The 20,641-nt window shown below is 38.5% G+C and overlaps 1 protein-coding gene across 1 annotated transcript; it reads left to right on the top strand.

Moving 5' to 3' along the window:
• The first annotated feature begins 107 nt into the window (after positions 1 to 107).
• Positions 108 to 20,340, top strand: colq (collagen-like tail subunit (single strand of homotrimer) of asymmetric acetylcholinesterase). Its single transcript, XM_079894913.1, has 17 exons — positions 108 to 434; positions 1,642 to 1,751; positions 2,029 to 2,148; positions 4,072 to 4,116; positions 8,958 to 8,984; positions 10,963 to 11,034; positions 12,144 to 12,206; positions 12,299 to 12,325; positions 12,462 to 12,506; positions 12,589 to 12,624; positions 13,939 to 14,019; positions 14,109 to 14,205; positions 14,943 to 15,079; positions 15,245 to 15,364; positions 15,604 to 15,730; positions 16,643 to 16,745; positions 17,388 to 20,340. Exons 1-17 carry the CDS (start codon positions 344 to 346, stop codon positions 17,455 to 17,457), a joined length of 1,371 nt encoding a protein of 456 aa, XP_079751039.1. The 5' UTR covers positions 108 to 343; the 3' UTR covers positions 17,458 to 20,340.
• The last annotated feature ends 301 nt before the right edge of the window (positions 20,341 to 20,641 follow it).

A 20,641-nucleotide genomic window follows, 5' to 3' on the forward strand; every position in this document is an offset into this window, starting at 1 on the left:
AGTTCAACTTTACCACTTGCGTGACACCTTGTCACTTCAATGTCATTTCTATCCATACTGTTTTGTTTTCTCTGTCCATTTGAGGCAGGGGAAACAAAGGCAGTGCTGGCAGTAGTAACAGGCTAATATTGGCTACAGAGGGCAGCTGACCGGCTGCCTCCTGTATATTTAGCTCAGGGCCAATACATGGGAGAGGTGTAACAGACATTGGCTGGCATTCACTTCTCCTAAAGGCGTGGATCTAGAGTGTGTGAGAGAGAGAGTGGCAGGGAGAGAGAGGAGTAGTGCGGGACTGCCTCAGATCACTCCTCGGTGCTATTGGAGGTAGACGGCAGCCGACAGCATGATTCTGTTCTCGCTTGGACTATATTTTCAACTCCTCTGCTATGTGTCGTCATTCTCTTACATGGAGAACATATTCCCTCTCCCAACAGGTAAGACATCACTCTCTTTTGCACATGTTTGGTAGGTGCTGATATTAGGGGTTTTCTCTTACAGAGGGAAGTTTGTTTGCACAATATGCAGCATAAGCTTGTTTGACTAACTTGGTATTTTCATGAATCATGCAAATTGAATAAATGCATTTGCAGAATATTCATAACTTGACTTGGGTTGCACCGCAAGTTATGAGATTTTGCAATCAATTTCCCCACAGGCATCCATGAATTATCTCTGGTTATTATCTCTAATGGCAAAATGGCAGTGTTTCAGTTTTGTCGGCCAATACTGCAGTGAAAAGTTTAATTAGGCAAGTGCTTGTTTTTTTTGCAAAGTTAACAGATTTTTTTGTACTTTATATTTTAATGTACTGTAATACATGTATGGTCACTTTTTTTCTCCTGCACAGCAATAACATATATATATATATAAGTATTTCAACACTAAAGTCACACTTAATGTTTGAATATCATTGCATTATATACAACATATCAAAGCAAGTACCATTTATTTTAAATAAAGACAGATTATACATAACCCCAAATATTCAAAAGACAAATTAGGTTGATAAAACAATACATATACTGTTCAATATGACAAGAAAAAGTAATTTTCAGATGTAAGTGGATTCTAGTAAATGCAGTGAACTGCATTTGTTTAGTACACATCTTTTTCGTCAGCACCTGACCAATTAATACTAGCACTTACCTTTTCTATTCTATACTTTCTTTAAAAAATAATAATAATAATAACCTTGCTATGTGTACTTTGCTAGACTAACGAAGACTTGTTATAGCACTTGTATTCTTGTTTCCCTCTTGTTGTTCTGATTGCTTCTATTGTTCTCCTCATTTGTAAGTTGCTTTGGATAAAGGTGTCTGCTAATTGATTAAATGTAAATGTAACTGTGTGAACTTGAGGTGAACTGACTTTGTCAAATCACCTTGACGCCAGTTGAAGAAGTCATCCTAAATGCCTTATTTCTTAGAAAAGCTCTAGCGTCATGTGTTTGCAGATAAATCTTTAAATATCCAGTAGTTTCAGGAATGAATGGCCTTTCGTTACTCTCTTATTCACATGATAACTGTCATAGCTGTCATGTGTGTCAGTCTCTTTTTTCCAAAACAGTGGTGTGAAACACTGTTCCGCTGACCCACGTGTCTGTTGACATGTTCCTCATGAACCTCATTTCCCCGCATCTAGATCTCCAGTTGCTGGAAACCAGAAAGAAATTCAACCCCTGCTGTTTACTGAGTCCACCTCCGCCCCCTCTCTTCCCTCCACCCCCTTCACTGTGGCGGCCAGGGTCTCTGGTGAGTCCTGACACATGACTGCTGATCCAGCACCTGAATTTGATGTAGGTTCCCGGTCAAGGGGTTACATCAAGGGTTCAGAGTGTGAATAAATGCATTAAGTTTGTCCCCATGACCACACCAGCTGTGTCTACATCACTTTGATAAATAAATGCAAATAAAAGTCAAAAGAGGTTTGTGATTACCACTGAAGCTGCAAAGACTGTAACTATTTATTTAACATTTTCTCATTTCCATCATATTTCTCAGATGTTATTTTACGTGACTTGTCTTATAGAGGGAGACTGGTGTTACACCAAATGAAGGGAACTCAGAAGAGAAGCACAATCCCACAACCCACACATGTTCCCCAGGGCCTCCAGGACCTCCAGGACCAGCAGGACCTCCTGGCCCTCAGGTATGTGCTTCAAATGTGATATAATGTTGAGGACGAAACCATAGGCCTAAACTAAACAGATAACTATGAAACAAGCAATTTTAAGACGCATTCACATACAGTACATTTTTTGTCACAAAAAAATAAAATAAAACAACGTGACTGTAATCAGCGAAAATCTGTTGTTGTTTGAAGGCTAGTTTGATTTTTACACTATTTGAATGGCAAACACTGTGTACAAGAACTAGAGGGTATATGAGGGTATACAAAATCTTGTTTAGATTCCTAAAATGTACTCTTGGTTTTGGTTCTCTTTATTTGGTTTTGAAAAACCTTTATAAAACGGTTAGTTCTAGTCCTTGATTCTAATTGGATGTCATGTAACTATCATATCAATTATCATGAATATAAATATTATTGTTGGTCGCACCACGTTACTTTTTTCTAATTGGTGAACAGAAATTTGTCATTTTCAAAAAAAAAAAAAAAATTGTCAAAGAAAATCATAAATTCTTAATTCTCAATTAATCTTTATGCTTTTGCAGTCATGAAAACAGTCCACAGGAGAAAACCAAAGCAAAGATAATACTGGACAATTAGTAAAACTAAACTGAGGGCTTAAAAACAGGAGAAAACAAACTGAACAAGAAACAGGTGCACAAAACAATCAGTAACCATGACAACAAATATTGAATGAGAACTTCAAACTTAGGGGGTTATTTACAAACTGTTTTCAACTAAAAATGAAAAAACTTTTTATGCTTTTTGGCCGTTCATTTACACGTCAATGGCGCTTTGGGGCCCTCAAAATGCAGACTTTTGAAAAGGGGTTTCAAAACGATACCGTTATCATCTCTGTGTAAAGTACAAAAACGTGAATCTGTGGAAACAGTGACGGCATGCACATGTGTATTACGTGTTCAGTCTATAGGCACGCGCATTTGGTGCGAGTGTCCTGTAAAAGAATGTGTATGTGCGCAGGTGCGTAGTCTATTTAAAAAGTGACAAAGTGACCAACTACTGGCCTGGCAGCATAATACAGCGTTTTTAGTCGTTTTTACGGACCCGTTTGAACGGGGATTGTTGTAACAATGTCGTCATTTGTACCAAGAAAAAAACTTTCCGTTTTTAGTACATTGTTGTCGTGTAAACGTACCCTAAAACACACTGAAACGAAATAAAACCCTTACAGATACTGACATTTGTTTCTTTATTTTTATTCAAAAATGTAAAACTTGCTCATCATAGAAAATTTTTATTCGAGTCAATGTAATTTTTATGTATTTCTGAATAAATTAATAGATCTGAATAAAAAAAATAGCATCATGTCATTGACACATACGCTATGTTTACCAGTACAGACTCTGTCAAACTCAAATGTTAAGTATTTATTCATAAGTAATAACAGCAGTCACAGGCAAGTTTGTTGAGGGTTGCGTAGTTGGTGTAGGTGCTTTAAGGAAGCTGAGTATTGGGTTGTCACAATGGTCAGTTCCAGCTCTGTAATTAGCCTTCATAACCCTCTCAGCAAGTGAGACCCGTGTGAGTTCCCCAGACGTCTTTCTGTAGTGACACGGATGTGACCAGTTTGGCCCCCCACGACACAGCAGGCCATTAACGCTCCACATTTAGAGCAGATGAAAATAGACCTTTTTCCATTGCCAGTCTCTGCTCCATCGTGCCATTCTTAGAAACAACCCCAAGAGAGACACACAGACACTCAAAGCCCCAAGAGAGAGTTCACCCCTTCCCTGCAAGTTCACTCTGAAATCAGTTTGATCCCTATCATAGGTTTTCAATTATGTGGTTAATAATTATTGTGATTGTCGGCCAGGAAGACTTGGTCAAAATAACTGTTATAGATACTTTGGCTTTAGACTATGATATTACCTGAAATTGCACAAGGTTTTCTATAAGGTTTTGCAATGTCTGTGTTATGATCAGGGTCCTGCTGGACTGCCAGGACCAAAGGGACCAAAGGGAGATAAGGTACGCCTCATACTTATGCAAATACACATATCTAAGTGATCCAGTGAGGTTAGGAAACAAATAAGATTGTATTATTATTATTATTATTATTATGGTATCACTTTATTTTACAGTCTTTTTCAGCATATACATATTATGTATTTATTATAGTAATTATAATAACTGGCCAATAACTAGGTACTGACCCTGAACCTACCCCAAAACCTAACCTATATTACTTATATTACCTGATGTTACTTATATTACACATACTGTAATTTCTTCTTTTTCTTTTTCTTTTTCTTTTTCTTCTTCTTCTTCCACTTTAAAAAAATGTTCTGGGTTCTAACGACAGCATCTGTGACATTCTGTTAATTACTATGAACAATAATTTCTCTGTGTCTAAAAACGAACAAAAATCACACATCTAGGATTAGATGCATGAAAGGGTTTAAAAATTGGACACTTTGCACAGACAATGTTTGTAAGCAAATTCTCTCACAGTATATATATATATTTTTATACCATTAACATTATGCCTTGCCCCATAGACTTCTATTGTATGTACATTACTATGAACACAATCAATTTTTGCTTGTTTTTCAAACTGAGGGATGGGTTAGAATAATTGGTAACAATTTATTTTACAATGTCCTTGTTACACATGTTACATGTAGTTCTTATAGTAATTAATATAAATTGTGAATTACATGCAACCAATCAAAACCACATCCTAATTCTAACCCTAAAGTAAGTACATGTAGCTAATTATTATTACTCAATACATAAATGTATAATTACAATTATCATGCCAAAGATGCTGTAAATGGCAACCTTGTGGATTCCTTTAATTCACATGGCAATCCCTGCCATGTTTAAAAGGATAGTTAATTCTTATGTAACTTATTTTCATGTTTCTCCAAACCTTTATTACCTTCTTCTGTGGAACACTTAAGAAGATATTTTGAAAAATGTCTCAGTTCATGTTTTCTGTACATGAATGTTAATGTAGTCTAGTGTTGTTTTGGACCCCAATGACTTGCATTTTATGGGCAAAAACAGATTCTTTACCCTAATAATTCACCCCCAAAAAAAAAATTCTGTCATTAATTACTCACTCTCATGTCATTCCAAACATTACGAAACCTCGTTCATCTTCGGAACTCAAATGAAGATCTTTTTGATGAAATCTGAGAGCTTTCTGTCCCTCCATTGAGAGCTACACAACTACCACTTTGACACTTCAAAGAGTTCATAAAGAGATCGTAAAACTAATCCATGTGAATCGGGCTTTATATGATGAACAGATTGAATTTAGGCTTTTATTCACATTTAAACATTCATCAACCCGCACATCAGTTATGGTAAATGGAAGCTTGAGCATGTTCGCTTGTAGCGAGAGAACCAATGAGGTTCATTCTCGAGTTACGCAGCACATTTGAGCTTCCTCACGAACCAATGAGGTTCATTCTCGTGTTACGCAGCGCATTTGAGCTTCCTCACGAACCTATGAAGTTCATTCTCGTGTTACGCAGCACGTTTGAGCTTCCTCACGAACCAATGAGGTTCATTCTCGTGTTACGCAGCACATTTGAGCTTCCTCACGAACCAATGAGGTTCATTCTCGTGTTACGCAGCACATTTGAGCTTCCTCACGAACCAATGAGGTTCATTCTCGTGTTACGCAGCACGTTTAAGCTTCCTCACGAACCAATGAGGTTCATTCTCGTGTTACGCAGCACATTTGAGCTTCCTCACGAACCAATGAGGTTCATTCTCGTGTTACGCAGCACATTTGAGCTTCCTCATGAACCAATGAGGTTCATTCTCGTGTTACGCAGCACGTTTAAGCTTCCTCACGAACCAATGAGGTTCATTCTCGTGTTACGCAGCACGTTTGAGCTTCCTCACGAACCAATGAAGTTCATTCTCGTGTTACGCAGCACATTTGAGCTTCCTCACGAACCAATGAGGTTCATTCTTGTGTTACGCAGCACATTTGAGCTTGCTCGCAAACCAATGAAGTTCATTCTCGTGTTACGCAGCGCATTTGAGCTTCCTCACGAACCAATGAGGTTCATTCTCGTGTTACGCAGCACGTTTGAGCTTCCTCACGAACCAATGAGGTTCATTCTCGTGTTACGCAGCACATTTGAGCTTCTGCGGGAACCAATGAGGTTCATTCTTGTGTTACGCAGCACATTTGAGCTTCCTCACGAACCAATGAGGTTCATTCTTGTGTTACGCAGCACATTTGAGCTTGCTCGCGAACCAATGAAGTTCATTCTCGTGTTACGCAGCGCATTTGAGCTTCCTCACGAACCAATGAGGTTCATTCTCGTGTTACGCAGCACGTTTGAGCTTCCTCACGAACCAATGAAGTTCATTCTCGTGTTACGCAGCGCATTTGAGCTTCCTCACGAACCAATGAGGTTCATTCTCGTGTTACGCAGCACATTTGAGCTTCTGCGGGAACCAATGAAGTTCATTCTCGTGTTACGCAGCACATTTGAGCTTCCTCACGAACATATGAAGTTCATTCTCGTGTTACGCAGCACATTTGAGCTTCTGCGGGAACCAATGAGGTTCATTCGCTTGTTACACAGCACATTTGAGCTTCCTCACGAACCAATGAGGTTCATTCTCGTGTTACGCAGCACATTTGAGCTTCCTCACGAACCAATGAGGTTCATTCTCGTGTTACGCAGCACATTTGAGCTTCTGCGGGAACCAATGAGGTTCATTCTTGTGTTACGCAGCACATTTGAGCTTGCTCGCGAACCAATGAAGTTCATTCTCGTGTTACGCAGCGCATTTGAGCTTCCTCACGAACCAATGAGGTTCATTCTCGTGTTACGCAGCACATTTGAGCTTCCTCACGAACCAATGAGGTTCATTCTCGTGTTACGCAGCACATTTGAGCTTCCTCACGAACCAATGAGGTTCATTCTCGTGTTACGCAGCACATTTGAGCTTCTGCGGGAACCAATGAAGTTCATTCTCGTGTTACGCAGCACATTTGAGCTTCCTCACGAACCAATGAGGTTCATTCTCGTGTTACGCAGCACATTTGAGCTTCCTCACGAACATATGAAGTTCATTCTCGTGTTACGCAGCACATTTGAGCTTCTGCGGGAACCAATGAGGTTCATTCGCTTGTTACACAGCACATTTGAGCTTCCTCACGAACCAATGAGGTTCATTCTCGTGTTACGCAGCGCATTTGAGCTTCCTCACGAACCAATGAGGTTCATTCTCGTGTTACGCAGCGCATTTGAGCTTCCTCACGAACCAATGAGGTTCATTCTCGTGTTACGCAGCACATTTGAGCTTCTGCGGGAACCAATGAAGTTCATTCTCGTGTTACGCAGCACATTTGAGCTTCCTCACGAACCAATGAAGTTCATTCTCGTGTTACGCAGCGCATTTGAGCTTCCTCACGAACCAATGAGGTTCATTCTCGTGTTACGCAGCACATTTGAGCTTCCTCACGAACCAATGAGGTTCATTCTCGTGTTACGCAGCACATTTGAGCTTCCTCACGAACCAATGAGGTTCATTCTCGTGTTACGCAGCACATTTGAGCTTCTGCGGGAACCAATGAAGTTCATTCTCGTGTTACGCAGCACATTTGAGCTTCCTCACGAACCAATGAAGTTCATTCTCGTGTTATGCAGCACATTTGAGCTTCCTCACGAACCAATGAAGTTCATTCTCGTGTTACGCAGCGCATTTGAGCTTCCTCACGAACCAATGAGGTTCATTCTCGTGTTACGCAGCACGTTTGAGCTTCCTCACGAACCAATGAAGTTCATTCTCGTGTTACGCAGCGCATTTGAGCTTCCTCACGAACCAATGAGGTTCATTCTCGTGTTACGCAGCACATTTGAGCTTCTGCGGGAACCAATGAAGTTCATTCTCGTGTTACGCAGCACATTTGAGCTTCCTCACGAACATATGAAGTTCATTCTCGTGTTACGCAGCACATTTGAGCTTCTGCGGGAACCAATGAGGTTCATTCGCTTGTTACACAGCACATTTGAGCTTCCTCACGAACCAATGAGGTTCATTCTCGTGTTACGCAGCGCATTTGAGCTTCCTCACGAACCAATGAGGTTCATTCTCGTGTTACGCAGCACATTTGAGCTTCTGCGGGAACCAATGAAGTTCATTCTCGTGTTACACAGCACATTTGAGCTTCCTCACGAACATATGAAGTTCATTCTCGTGTTACGCAGCACATTTGAGCTTCTGCGGGAACCAATGAGGTTCATTCGCTTGTTACACAGCACATTTGAGCTTTCGCAAGAGCTTTGTTCTTGTGCGCCAAGCAGGTTCAATTGAGCTTCTGTTTATGTTCACTGATCATTGTTTATATGTGAATAAAAGACTACATTAAATCTGTTCATCATATAAAGCGATTGAGTCTCTTTATAAAATTTGGACTAAACCACTCAATTCAAATGGATTAGTTTTATGACCTCTTAATGAACTTTTTGAAGCGTCAAAGTTCTAGCTGCGTAGACTGTCAACGGAGGGACAGAAAGTTCTCAGATTTCAAAAATATCTTTATTTGTTAAACGAAGATGAACGAAAGTCTTACGGGTTTGGAATGACATGAGGGTGAGTAATTAATGACAGAATTTTAATTTTTGAACTATCCCTTTTAAATATCTACTTTTGTGTTCCACAGAAGATATATAGGTTTACAGTTGCTGAATAAATAATGACAGAATTTTCATTTTTGGATGAACTATTCCTTTAAGTCAATGACACTGTCAGAACAAGACTGTATATATTGTGCAAAACACTGATGGACTGACTCTGTTCTTATTTCCTCCTCCCTTCCTCTGTGTTGCCAGGGTGAAATTGGAAGACCTGGACAAAAGGTGAGACTTAATGTCCTCTACTTTCCAATAAGTGGATTTGCCAAAAGAACAATGAATGAGAGATGCACACACATACACTTTCACAACTGCAGCTGGGTGGAATTCAAAGCAAGCGCAACCTTGACACAGATACGCAGGTCACATGTTTCCACATGATCTTCTGTGTGTATAAGCAGCGGAGTGCTTAAAACATCAGGGGACGCTTATGGTCACCCTCATTAGGTTCAATCCACAATGGAACATCCCCATGGCTCCTATCCCACAATGTGATTTGTGGCTTGTGTGGTTTCCTGGAAGGCATTTGGGACCAGAGTCAGTAATACCTACTGCGGTTAAACCGAGAAGCCACTAAACCACTGCGCAGGGATCTGGGTGTGCTGGTGCATTGTTTTACTCCAGGCAGGCACTGAGAGTAGAGTGCTACTGCTGTAGGAAGCTTTGAAGCATTGCATAGTAATTTCGCTTAGTGCTGGGGCAGCCCAATAAATCATTCGCTCTCCCACAATCCCAGGCTCCTGCCCTTAGCACATAATTTAATTAAAGCCAGGAGACTGATGGGGTTTGGTTTAGTTTGCTCTCTCTCTCTCTCTCTCTCTCTCTCCTGATGGCTGTTTTGTCCCTCAGAGCACTCAGAGCACACGTTGTCCTCACCTTGTCCTTATTGCTCTGTGTTTGAGGAGACAATCATCTTTAGGTGTTAAAAGGAACATAAGTCATAACACCTAGATAATACTCAATAGAATCGTAAATATTCCATTACATTTGTGTTCTTTGCATTTGGACATATGCCTGCCTCATTTACATTTCTGATTTACTGTATCAGTGCTGTTATCGTTAACGACTGTTTTTGACGAAGACCAGCTGTTACATCCAGATCGGATTCAGAACGGTGATCAAAACATAGGTGGAGTAGATCGAGTCCATCAACTCTCCTAATGCTTTGCACAGTCCTATAGCTCGTTCTGGTTTCGACATTTCATTCAGTAACATTAGGCAGTTTTGATTTATATGCTGTTTATTATTGATGATCGCGTTATTTTACATATGCATCTGCTTACATATGATATCGCTTGTTTCTGCTTCCTCTTCACATGTCTTTTGATCAGAAGATGTGTAATAGCGCCCCCTACCATATAACAGTGAAAATACGTGAAGATGGTGGGGAAAGAGTTAATAAAGTCTATTTAAACTCAAATTTGTATACCTTACACACGGCATGAAATGGAAGTTGTGCTAGTCTTTTCTTCCCTATTGTGATGTATATCCGAGTGAAACGGTTTCATAAACAAGAAATGTAGGGCGGGACTTGATTTTGTCCATCAGGAATTGATTGGATGGTTGTGGTTTGCTGTTACTGTGATGCCATGTGAGTGACAGCTTGTCCCACCCTCGCGCTGAGAGAAACAAGAAAGAGGGAGGGGAAGTTACTTTGATTAAAGTTTACAAGGGCACAGGAATTTAAAAATAAAATGATGATGGGCACGGATAAATCATTAATAATAAATACTGCAATGTTCCATATAAAAACAAGAACTGTCAGTTTTGACATCATGGTGCTTTACAAAACAAAAAGCTCTCATCCTGCTTTCTGATTGGTCAATACAGCATTTCATCAGTGCTAAAATCCACCATATAAGTTCTGTTGTATCAGGACCATGTTATCAAGCAGAAAGATGCTACTTAATGAATTTACTTAATAAAATTAAGTTTTAATGAAAATCTGTCCTAATCAATTTTGTTATGCGGTAACTGTGCCGAGGCACTGAATTAGATGGCCTCCCATCCAAAACCTGTGCACTAAAGATATGTCAGCCAAAACAATGTCAGCAAACCTGATCATGCAAAATTATTGACATGTGGAGAGCGTTTTTTAAGCCAAGACCACTCTCCCAGGACATCCATTTCAGTGAAATCTGAATGTCGCTAAAGTTAAATGTTTAACTTTGTGTGCTAGATTCTGAGCTTTAATGTGTTACAGGGGCGCACTGGCCCTCCTGGTCTCCTAGGGCGACAGGGACCAAGCGGATGGCAAGGACCAACTGGGCCTAAAGTGAGTAATTCATTCCATCCTCATGTGAACACAATTCCTGATGATTCTCTTTACAGAAGGCAGGAACTAACTTGAAGTAGATACACATTTGTCAGGATGAAAAAGCAAATATTCTGTATCTCAAAATATTGTAGAATCTAAAACATTTATTTACCTTCATACTATAAATCTGCAATATTTTTTCATAAAACTGTTTTATGTTTAACATAGCCTATTGTAAATTAACATTCAAATATTTGGGGTCAGTAACATTCTTTTATGTTTAAAAAAAAAAGTATCTTATGCTCACCAAGGCTGCATTTATTTGATCATAAATACAGTTAAAACAGTAATATTGTGAAATTAACTTTTTAACTTTTTTTATATATATATTTTAAAATGTAATTTATTCATGTGAGGGTAAAGCTGAATTTTTAGCAGATAGCGTCACATTATCCTTCAGAAATCATTCTAAAATGCTGATTTGCTGCTCAACATTTCTTATTATCAATGTTAAAAACAGATGCGCTACATAATATTTTTGTTAATTCTTTGATGAATAGAAATTTCAATTGCATTAAGATCATTTTAATGCATCCTTACTGAATAAAAGTATTAATATATATATATAAAAAAAAAAAATTACCCCAAAAGTTTGAATGGTATTGTATACTTTATCTTCAAATCAGGTATGAAATTTGAAAGCAAAAAGTTGTTTCTCAAGCATGAATTGTAATTGACCTCTACTGTACAACTGTCACAGGTTTCCCTGTGTGTTTTGTGTTTCCAGACTTTTATTTTGTATTGTTTCATGCCTCTGGTTCCTGTTTCCTGTTTCTAGCTTTGTAGACCTTGTCTAGTTCTTTTGGTTCCCCTTGTTTCTCTATCATAATTTGCACCTGTGTCTTGTTATATAGTTCGCCTGTCTGTGTTTTTAAACCCCAGTGTTTCCTGTATTGTATTTGTCGATGATGTCCTCAGTTCTACTCCTGTGATTCCTGGTTTCCTTGTGCTTGGATTATTGTTAACTAAATGTGTTTAGATCCTACTGTTCGAGTTTTGCCAGTGTGACCGAACCCTTGTGACACATTTGCAGTGAATGCTACAGTGACTCCTATGTGTTTTAACAGGGGGAGAAAGGTGACCCTGGGCTGATGGGCATGCCAGGGGCAAGAGGACCAACTGGACCCAAGGTCTGGACCCAACGTCCTGAATTAGTATTGCTATAGTAGTATATGGACACAGAATAATGTGCTCTGTTTGTTAATGTATTTCTTTCATGCAGGGCTTCCCTGGACATAAGGGAGAAAAAGTGAGTTACGTCTCTGAACCCACTATAATTCATCATTCAATTCATTCTTTCTCTTTTTTCCCTGTTGTTCATCAAATTACCCTTTTCATCTTGTAAATGATTTAATGTCACTGGGGTTTTGATGTTGTCCTGCTAGGGTTCACATGGTTTCAGAGGTGAAATTGGCTTAAAGGGTGACAAGGTAAGTTACCAGAGATACAAGTTTGAATCGGTCTAAACCATAATTCATTTCTGTACAAAGACTGCATCTTTCTCTGTTTCAGGGATCAATTGGTCTTCCTGGAATGCTTGGGCAAAAGGTGCTGAAAATATTACTACATTTTTAGCCTTTCATAATATTACAGGATTATGCTAGAGGAGGTTATACTGGTTAACTGTATATGCTGTATTACATAATATATTTTATAAGTTATGGTACAGTTAGTACTATTTATAATAATGCAGTGGTCTATTTTTATTGGTAACAATAAGGTTCCATTAGTTAACATTAGTTAATGCATTAACTAACATTAACAACTACAAGCAATTCAATTGTTACAGTATTTATTTATCTTTGTTAACGATAATTAATAAAAATACAATTTATTACTTTTAATAAGTATTATTACTTTAGTAAATGTTGAAATTAACTAAAATTATTACATGCAAAAAGTACTTTTCATTGTTAGTTCATGTTAATTAAAGGGATAGTTCACTTTGAAATTAAATTTTGGTATGTTTTAACTTACCTCAAGGGCATTTCCGCAGTAGTTTCAATTTTGATATTTTTAGGTCAAACCGTTCTTGTCTGTCAGTCATATAATGCAGGTCTGTGGTCACTGTCTCAAAGAGCACAGAGTCCAAATTAAAACAATTCCCCATCGTCCGAATTAAACAATTCCCCATCGTAAGTACACATTGATGGCCTAAGACACGAAACGAGCGGTTTGTGTGAGAAAACGAACAGTATTTATATTGTTTTTTAACTCTTGTACACAGCCACGTCCAAGTGATCTGAGGGCGCGCGCGCATCCTGGTGTGTGACGTGTACACAGACTGGTGCATAGATATATATACACTAGATTTCGCCTTGGCTACGGCAGTTCATTGGAACGAATGCCGTAGGCAAGGCGGCATCTATTCTAGTGTATATATATCTATGCACCAGTCTGTGTACACGTCACACACCAGGATGCGCGCGCGCCCTCAGATCACTTGGACGTGGTATCACAAATACTGTTCGTTTTCTCACACAAACCACTCGTTTCGTGTCTTAGGCCATCAATGTGTACTTACGATGGGGAATTGTTTAATTTGGACGACGGGGAATTGTTTTAATTTGGACTCTGTGCATGCTCTTTGAGACAGTGACCATAGACCTGCATTATAGGACTGACAGACAAGAACGGTTTGACCTAAAAATATCAAAATTGAAACTACTGCGGAAAAAAAGACACCTACATCTTGGATGCCCTTGAGGTAAGCTAAAACATACCAAAATTTAATTTCAAAGTGAACTATCCCTTTAATGTAGTTAAATAAAGTTAACAAATGGAACCTTTTTGTAAAGTGTTTTTTTGGGTGAACTAACCCTTTAATATACTATTATATATAATTTAAAAATTCTTTCTCAGGGTGAAATGGGCCCAAAAGGAGAACCTGGAAGCTCAGGGAACAGGGGACCCACCGGCCGCCCAGGCAAAAGGGGAAAGCAGGTGATCCATCCTTAAACACATAATAGCAACATGATAACAAAGCTAAAGCATTGGAAATAACTGACCATTATCATGGATTTCTGATGCAGGGCTCAAAAGGTGACAGGGGTGCAATTGGACCCATGGGACCTGCAGGCCCTCAGGGGGTCTCTGGTCACCCTGGCCCTCCTGGTTTGCCCGCCTCAGGTATTATATTTACATTCAAGTATCAGATCTCAGATATCTTCTGGTCTCTGAGGAAGGAAACTTTCCTAGGGAAATTACATGAAAATTTTAGAACAATTACATTATCTTTCAAAAGTGTGGAGTTTGGTATGTTTTTTTTTTTTTTTTAATGGTGCAATGTTTTTGAAGGCTGCATTTTATTTGATCAAAAACACTCATATAAATGTAATTTGTTCCTATGATGGCAAAGCTGAATTTTGAAAACAGTTCTGTTTAATGTTGTGGAAACCGTGATACTTTTTTTTTCAAAACCACAGCATTTATTTTATATATTTTTACTAAAAGTTTTACTTCTGAGTTATTAGTTTGAGGATCACATGATGATATTGCAGCATTAGCTATTGCCATGTGCAGATGGTGAAGCTCATGATCTTAAATCACCTCAGGAAATCCCACCACTGGTCTATTTAGCTTCAGAAGCAACCTGATCTCCGGCTGAAACAGAAGCCCCAAAGGTGACTGAAGCCATGACATCATGTCCTCAACTGATGGCCGCAGCGGCCAAGCTTTGCGCAGAATCACAAACATTATGTCATCACTTTATTCACAGCACAGCTGCTGTCTTGTTTTGGTTTCTGTGCTTATTAACTCAATTGCTTACTCTTCATGATAGATGAGGGCCAGGTTTAGTAGCTCTTAGAATCACTCCATTACTTTTGCATCACATGGAGGGACATTTATGTTTACCTCTCCTGCAGGACTGTACATGGTAGGACAGAAAGGAGAGAAGGGACAATCTGGCAGCCCAGGCCGCTGCGGATGCAATAGCCCCTCGAGTGTCAACCCCTCCTTTGACCAGCACTTGCACCGGGGCATCTATCCCAGAGTGCCAGCGGTAAGCCACCAATGCAGGCACGGTTTACAAACTTAAGCCTGAATATTAACAGATATCTGTGCGCCTCACTGGATTGATTGTTTTTTTTTTGTATGATGTTCAATCTTAGGACCATCATTTTTCAATCTAGGACCAACATTTGATGATATTTAATGTCTGTTGCAGATATTTGTGGTGAATAACGAACAGGAGCTGAACCGCCTTCAGACCGACAACGCTTTGGCGTTCCGTAAAGATCAGAGGTCGCTTTACTTCAAAGACACTGATGGCTGGATGCCAATTCAGGTGCCAGTCAATAAACAAAATCCAAGTTATAAATGGGTAGTTGGCCTATTGGCACTGAGAAAAGAGATGATCCTGTAATGTATATTGTGTTTTTTGACCTTGGATGCATGTAAACCTATTGTAGGAGACCTTCAAAACATAATTAGTTACCTTTAAAATAGCATAAAGGGGCACTTTAATAGTTTTACACACTTAGTGATTTTAGTCTCCAAGGTCTGTAAAAGACTCTTTCATTCCAGTTAACGCCGTTCCAGTCGATGGAGCGGGATCCCGACCAGGACGGTTTCTGTGGAGACAGCATTGTGCAAGTGGAGAACGGAGAGGAGTGTGATGACGGAAATAAGGTGGTCACAGATGGCTGTGTCAGTAAGTATCTGGTTGAAACAGCGGAGTTCCAACTGACAGCTTATTCTCAACAACATGCTGTAATGCTGTTTAACTTGAGAGTGAGTTCTAAAATGGGAACGCAAGAATAATCGGGTCCTGTATAGCAAGCCGAGAATAACACCTTCATTCAGTAGTCACCCAAACAAATGCTCTCCTAATTCATTACACGGCGCTCTGGAATACTACATTCTGATTGGTCGATCACTGCATTCTGCGGTCAAATATTTTAGTACAATGACCTCTAAACTGCACAACTGGCTGTTGTCCCAGGCATTCGATTTCATACACAGCTGTGCTACCACTCGTATCGCTCTGTGGTCTCTGGGTTCTCATTTAATAAAATAATCTACCTCAAATCAATATTTGATTTTCATTTATTCTATTTATGTTGTGTGCCGTGTAAAACGATGGATAATGTACAGTTGGTATGTCTGCGGTTATAACAGACAAATTGTACATTTATCTCTCACTGTAAAAAATACGTAGTTAACGTAGTTAAAAGACAAATTACTTGAAAACTTAACTTAGTTCCCTTACACTAAATGGTGAAAACCTTAAAAGATCTTATGGAATTTTTCCCATGTAGTTTTACAGTAAAATACTGTTAAATATATAATTTTAGAAGTAAAAATGAACAAATAATCTTATAATTTACAGTGAAAAAAATATAAATTGGTAAATATGGTAGTTGTCAGTATATTTTAAAGGTAAGAAACAGATTTTAGACGTTTGGTCTACTACATTATTTCAGTTAAAGAAATGTTGTTGTTTTTTTACTGTAAATTGAATATCAGTCTGTAAATATTTTTACAGTAAAGTTCTGCTGCTGTTTTAAAATTTTTTTTTTTTTTACAGTGTTTGTTTCTCATTCTTTCTTTCCCTCTTTCCCAGAGTGCAAATTTGCATATTGTGGGGATGGATATCGCTATGAAGAGGCAGAGGAGTGTGACGGAAAGGATTTCGGCTTTCACACATGCAGATCCTTTTTGCCTGGGTAAGACATTTCAAGCCAATATAAAAAGAGTTCAAAAAGGCTAAAATCCCATTGAACATGTAAGGACGAACAAAAAATATATAATTATAATTGATTTTATTGGTCCCTTCAAAGGTCAGCAGCAAAGACATTGATTAATTAAGTGATATTAAATACATAAAGTATTTTTGTGTTTCTTTAACATTTAATTATTACAGGTTTGCAGTTTTATTCATTTTGAGAAATACTGAATCTGCTTTTGTGCAAGTGAGATGAGTCAATGAATGTTCACATTTAGTCTAGAACTAGAGGAGAGGTGTCAGTCAATAAATGGGAAATCAGTAACTTTCGTTACTTATTTCAAAAAGTAACTCAGATATTTTGTTGTAAATTTTAAAAAAAGCAATGTTACTTTACTAGTTACTTGGAAAAAGTAATCTGATTACGTTACTCACATTACTAGTTATTTGGAAAAAGTAATCTGATTACGTTACTCACATTACTAGTTATTTGGAAAAAGTCATCTGATTACGTTACTCACATTACTTGTAAGGTAATGGTTAGGACATAATATAAGGAACACCCCATGGTCCTTGGAAAAAGTAGACTATAATAGTTGACAAAATGTCCAAACAATATTAATGTCCATCTTTCTGTCCACAGATCTTATGGAAATCTCAAATGCACAGCTGACTGTTTCATTGACTCAACAAACTGCAAGTATTTCACATGAGGACACAAGAAAGCAGTGTCTCAATTCAGCTGGCGAGATCCGTATAAACAACGACACTGAACACAGTAGATTCAGCAGATAAACTGAGAGTAGAAATCATTGAGGGAATTATCACAAACACATTAGCTGAACTCTTTCTTGACATGATGCTCTGAGGCCACGTAGCTCACTCGGGAAAGGAAAGCTTGGCAAAGCCATGGATCTGCTCGCGCTCTTAAGAACTCTAACAGGACTTCAGACACCAATATCCGTTCATTCAGCCTCTGCTGCCTGCTGCCCGGCCCTGGCTCGACATTTGGCCACTGTGGTTGGCAAGAGGAATCAAGCGAGTTGGGTGTCCTTGGAGATGGGTAAAAGACTCCTCAATACCTCAAAGTACTGTAGTACTGTTTCAGAGGAAAGCCATTTTCTCCTGGTCCACCCCACCTTCCCTTACACAGGGTGCTCTGTATGTGGAATGCAATGTGACATTGTTACTATAGTATTTTGCATGAGGCTGAGATTGCAGTAACGTGTCAGCAGAGATCATTACCAAGGCATGTAACTGAGAAAAAGCTCATATCTTTAATTGTAATATTATGTAGGCTTAGACCAAACTGGTGCTTGGCCCTGGAAGAATCCTAATAATTTAACTATCTTAACACTGATGTACATTAGGATCAGTACAGCTTTGCATACTGGGTCCAAAATTAACCTGTTGCCATACAGCTCAACAGCGGGTATATTGAAAACATTTTAGGAAATGTAAGGTTCCAGACAAAAAAATAATAATTTTGGCTCCCAAAAATTATATTTAGCTAAAAGCCAAAATACTTTTTAATTGACAAATGTCAGAATGGCTATAAAGATGGTGGTTCAGAAGTGCTTCAGTCCATTGCATGCATCCGACTTTCGCTTTCAGTACACGCTTCGATTTACTTCGAACATAACCAAAAAATGATTCACGGTTCAGTGAGGGAGTCACTTGTAAACCCAGTAACATCTCTGAACGATTCACTGACTTGGTCTTCGAGCAAATTCAAGGCTGGGTCATAAATTATTTTGAATGACTCCATAAAAAAAACTGGTCCATATTGCATTATGGGCGAATTTCAAAATGTGTTTTTGCGTCCTTGAAGAGCACTGTGGGAACTTTACTATAAGGTCTCATTTGTTAACATTAGTTAACATGAACACATTTTGAGCAGTATATTTTTACAGAATTTGTTCTCGATTCGGACATCACCGATCACGCCGTTTAAGAAACACCGTCTCGCACTCAAAATCACACATTGAATCATATCAACTTTAAGTTATTGTTGAAAAAAGGTACGTTTTTGTTGCATTTGCGACCATTTTACTCACCCTAATGTGAAACATTACGTCTCACGACCCAAATGGCCAGTAAATCCATTTACTTACTCACCAAAATCAAATTTTACTCCCGTTTGGCGCATGACAGGTGTTATTTTTGGACCCTGGCCATAGAAGTGTTTTCACTGACAATTTAATCTAAAAAAAAAGGCTGTATGAATGTACTTCAGCAGTAACCACAATAATACTACAATACTACTGATTGACGATACTTTATTACAGATGTTTAAGGTTCGAATACCCTCCTTTCCAGGCTCTCAGATGTCTTGCTGGGTCACACTTAGTCTAACATTTCCATCATATCTCAGGAAACCACTTAAAGATATCCAGAACCTTTCCACCTCCATGTGTGGAGTAAGGTGCACATATTCCACAGTTTAGCCTAGTTCCACGCTGTTGTCTTGTGCTTCAAGAGCTTGCAGTCTTGAAGTAAAGCAAATACGGTTTATTTAGTAGGGTTATGAGTCTAAAGATCTTAAATTAGGGTGGAAAAACCAACCCAATCTCATGAGAAAAAGTAACTATTTTATGATCTGGCGATTTATTTTGAATAAATTCGTACGAAAATATACCCTTTTTAGAAAAAGTAAGCATATAACCCCACATTCAAACCATATTGTCAATGGAGCGTAAGCAGCTCCTACGAAAATGTACGAATGGTAGATACAAATTCATACGAATTAGCTACCGATTTGCCAAAATGTAAAATAGTTCTGAATTGCCATGAGATTATGTTGGGAAAACCATACAGTATGTGAAGGCTCTACAACTGTTATTGAACATTTTGTACTGTCTGCTATTGCAGGAGTAGCATTTTGCTGCTATTCAGGCTAAAGACTGTTGGATTAAGGCTGGACTGTTTATGTCGTTCCAAAGGCTTTAAATTGATTCATATCCAGTGCCAAAGTCCAGTCTGAATATACCTCAGCATATACGGTGTGCTTTAGCCGTTGTGATTACAGGACCTGAGGTGTAGCATACAGCACTTACTTACTGTTATATTCAGTGAAACTTTGCTTAAGTACCTTTGAGTTACATGACTTTTTTTTTTTATCAATTGTAATCCAGTTTTCCATAAGCTATATGATGCATTTGCTACAGGAACCTCTTTGCTTACATTTCTGGGGTGATATTCCTGACTTATCTGTAGATTTCATGTAAAATATTATGGATATAATATGGAAATAAGTGTCTTGAATGTGTTATTCTGGTGCAACTGCATGTTCATCGTATACTCTTGTTAAAAAGAGCAAGATTGCCACATTTCGATACATTGATGGCCTATAACAGGGAGGCGTTTTTGGAGTTAAAGTGCATTAAGCTTATAACTGACTGTTATCCTCATACTGTGTTTGTACAAACTGAGAAAAGATGTTATCATATATTGCACAATTATACATACAAAAGAGACTGAATGTTTTGTCCTAGTGTAATTTGAAAGATGTTCTCAATATTAAAACATGTTTGATACTGTCCTGTAATCATGTTAAAATAAAGCTTGAAAAGCTAACTTGTTATCACTGACCTTTATATTGGATCCATTCATTTTCTTCTCTTAAATATGGGTTTTGAGAGGAAAAAATACTAGTGCTCATTGTCAATACAAATGTGAACATGGAATCAAAATTAACCCTGTTTACTTTCTTATATTCCGGATAGTGTTCACAATTCATGCATGTAAAAAACAAAAAAATAAACACTTCATATTCTTTCATCAAAATGTAACTTGCTGGCTGTAATACACTGCAGGAGATTTGCCAAGCTTTTTGCCATTTTCAGTCTGTACAAGTTGACACCATTTGCCGTGAGTCAGAGCCAATCCGCAGATTTT

This window comes from Squalius cephalus, assembly GCF_949319135.1.
Source record: "Squalius cephalus genome assembly, chromosome: 15".
Lineage (NCBI taxonomy): Eukaryota > Metazoa > Chordata > Actinopteri > Cypriniformes > Leuciscidae > Squalius > Squalius cephalus.

Coding starts and splice junctions, on each gene's coding strand:
- colq (XM_079894913.1), top strand. CDS start 344: ATGATTCTGTTCTCGCTTGGACTATATTTTCAACTCCTCTGCTATGTG. Junction 435..1,641: donor CATATTCCCTCTCCCAACAG/GTAAGACATCAC, acceptor CCCCGCATCTAG/ATCTCCAGTTGCTGGAAACC. Junction 12,625..13,938: donor CTGGAATGCTTGGGCAAAAG/GTGCTGAAAATA, acceptor ATTCTTTCTCAG/GGTGAAATGGGCCCAAAAGG.